Source organism: Pygoscelis adeliae, unplaced genomic scaffold, assembly GCF_000699105.1.
Source record: "Pygoscelis adeliae isolate BGI_AS28 unplaced genomic scaffold, ASM69910v1 Scaffold224, whole genome shotgun sequence".
In the NCBI taxonomy this organism is placed as follows: domain Eukaryota; kingdom Metazoa; phylum Chordata; class Aves; order Sphenisciformes; family Spheniscidae; genus Pygoscelis; species Pygoscelis adeliae.
This window is the reverse complement of record NW_008824657.1, coordinates 781,053-783,483: the sequence shown is the minus strand read 5'-3', so window position 1 is coordinate 783,483 and position 2,431 is coordinate 781,053. Positions and strand designations below refer to the sequence as shown.

Genomic DNA, 2,431 nt, shown 5'->3' with positions numbered 1-2,431 from the left:
GAAATAGCTGTTTGTCTTGGCTTATTGCTTCTCTGGGGGGAACAGCAAAAGCGAGCGCTCGCAGTGAGTGAGCAACATTTTACAATATCTAACAACGAAGTACTAATTGCTTAATGTGTCTAATGCACCCCGCAGCACTCCCTCTGGTTTAGTGGAAAGATGCAAACCCCACCAAGCAATAAAATGGCTGAGTAAAAACACGGTCAGCCGCTTGCTTTGGTAGTAGTTGGAGAAGCAAAGGGATCAGCTGGAGAGAACCACTCCCAAAACTAGGCTGCTGAAAAGAAATGCGAGTTCCCCTCCTCTTTCTCAGCCCCAGGGCTGCTGCGCTAACTCAAACTCAAATTCAGAGATTAAAAACTGTGCTAAGCTTGTGAAATACTAAATTTGGAGTTTTTAAAGAATGGCTAGGAGCCTGCAATGCAGAGGGACAAATGTATCTTGATATTGTACAGAAGAAGAGAGACCTCAGGCGCAGACTTGCTTTGTGTGGCCTCTCACTGCAAGGCTGGACTTTAACAGGGCCAGCACTGTCTCAGCAAAAAACACTATCCTGGTCAGGGCTCGAGTCCCTCGGTCACCGCGTGGATCACGGTGATAACCGAGATGGACAGAGGGGTGCTGGAGGGCTTCAGTACATTGACTTTTTTTCCTCTAAGGTAATAAGTTGTTTGTTCCACCCAGATCGGGGTCGTGCTGTTCCAGCCGTGGGGAGGTCTGGTGTGGGATGAGAAGGACCACAGCAACATCATGTTCCTCACCATGTGCTTCTTCTGGCACTGGGCAGCCGCTGTGGCCATCCTGGCTATAAACTACGCTCTCGCTTACTGGTACGGCTGGGGCATGAATTTGGGCGGGAGCAGGGTTGGGCAGGCAGGGATGGGAATGCAGATGTACTCCAGCCGATCCTGGAGTACAAAGTCACAGCTGAATAAGCAGCTCCTGACTGCTGCAAGTTTTAGGGCACGGCGACAAATGTGAGCGTTATTTGTCAAGTGCCCAGAATGCAAAAGAGTGTCAGCAAGAGGCACGGGCATTAAACGCGGAGAAGTCAAATAACCGAGCCCCTGAAGCTGCTCCTGGAACTCACACCGCTTTTTTTTTCCTCCGCACCGGGTGCTGGAAGTCAAACTTTAATTCGATAGAGAAATCAAAGCATTACCAGGGCCGCCTGACACTTTGTCCCCTCCCTTGCAAGGATTTTGAAGCGGTCGACAGTCACTGAGTTATTAGAGGTACAACAGCACTGCCGGATTGCTAAGACATCGCCAGCCCCCGGCACGGCTTTTCCAAGGGAGCGGGAAGGGGACGTTATCCCACTTTCAGGGCTGCTCCTACAGCCTATGAGCCTCTAAGGGACGCTGCGTGGCTTGCTGAGACGTGGGCTACAGAAGGGATAGTCCAATCTATGCAAGCAAATAGATTTTATACAGAATAAAAAAAACAAACCCACCCCACCCCCCAAACCCAGCATTTTAGGACCTTTATAATAATTTCTCCCCCTCTGTGTATTCATTACAAGTACGCTTCGCTCCCTGAGCAGTCTGGCGAGTGGCAGTAGTTTGGGGGTTTTGCTAACGGTGATTTGTTGCTCGTGCGTTACAGCTGCATCCAGAGGTGCAGGAGAGGCAGCGGAGAGCCCTACATCGGTCTCGGAGTCCGGCAGCAAAAGCGTGACATGAGCTCCCAAGCCGCCTTCTTAAATGGGTCTGATGAAGAGTGAAGAGGGTGCAATCTCCTTCTCCGAATACGTGAAGAAGCCGTTTTCTAGAAGAAAAAAAAATTAAAGTCAAATTAAGTATTTATGTTTTGTGAGAGCAAAGAGAGGTGCCACCGTTCTGCTGCTGGGAAGCATGTTGAGCGCATGGCTGGTATCTGCCCTCCGTCCGTACCCGAATGTTATTGCCATCTCCGAAACGAGCATCGTTTGTGGTGATCCTTAGCAACAAAATTAAGTGCAGAAATTCAACCTGACGAGGTCACTTCGTCCTGTGGGTTCTCGTGTGTGTTTCCATAGTGATGGAGAGCATCCTTTGGCTGTCCAGCTGCCTTCTCCAAGCACCTGGAGGCTTTGACCCGCCGCGATTGAAGTCAGGGAAGCCTCCGGGCTGAGGTCATGTACCTCCAGACCAAGGCATCATCCCAAGGAGGAAGAATAAGAGAGTATTAAATGCGAGACTGATGTCAAATCTGCAACATCGTGGCTTGATTGTGCACAATACAAATTTTACCACCGAAGCTTTGAACTGAAGAGGGGTTTTGTAAATAGTTTTCATGTTCACTCAAAAGCTGAAAGAGTGAATAAATGTGAAATAAAAATCCTCACTGAGCTGATATCCTTAAATTTAAGTCTGATAAATTATAGAGTGTGTAATAATAGCTTAGACAAATCCACCCCTTAGACCTGTAAAGCCCGAAGGGCTGTAAGATA

The 2,431-nt window shown here is 48.6% G+C and overlaps 1 protein-coding gene across 1 annotated transcript in view; it reads left to right on the top strand.

Moving 5' to 3' along the window:
* LOC103915703 (transmembrane protein 45B-like) overlaps positions 1 to 1,723 on the top strand; it is a 3,870-nt gene extending 2,147 nt beyond the window's left edge. Inside the window, exons 4-5 of the mRNA XM_009322593.1 lie at positions 685 to 830; positions 1,606 to 1,723. Of these exons, the coding sequence (XP_009320868.1) occupies positions 685 to 830; positions 1,606 to 1,723 (264 nt within the window). The remainder of the gene's footprint in view (positions 1 to 684; positions 831 to 1,605) is intronic.
* Positions 1,724 to 2,431: the final 708 nt, after the last annotated feature.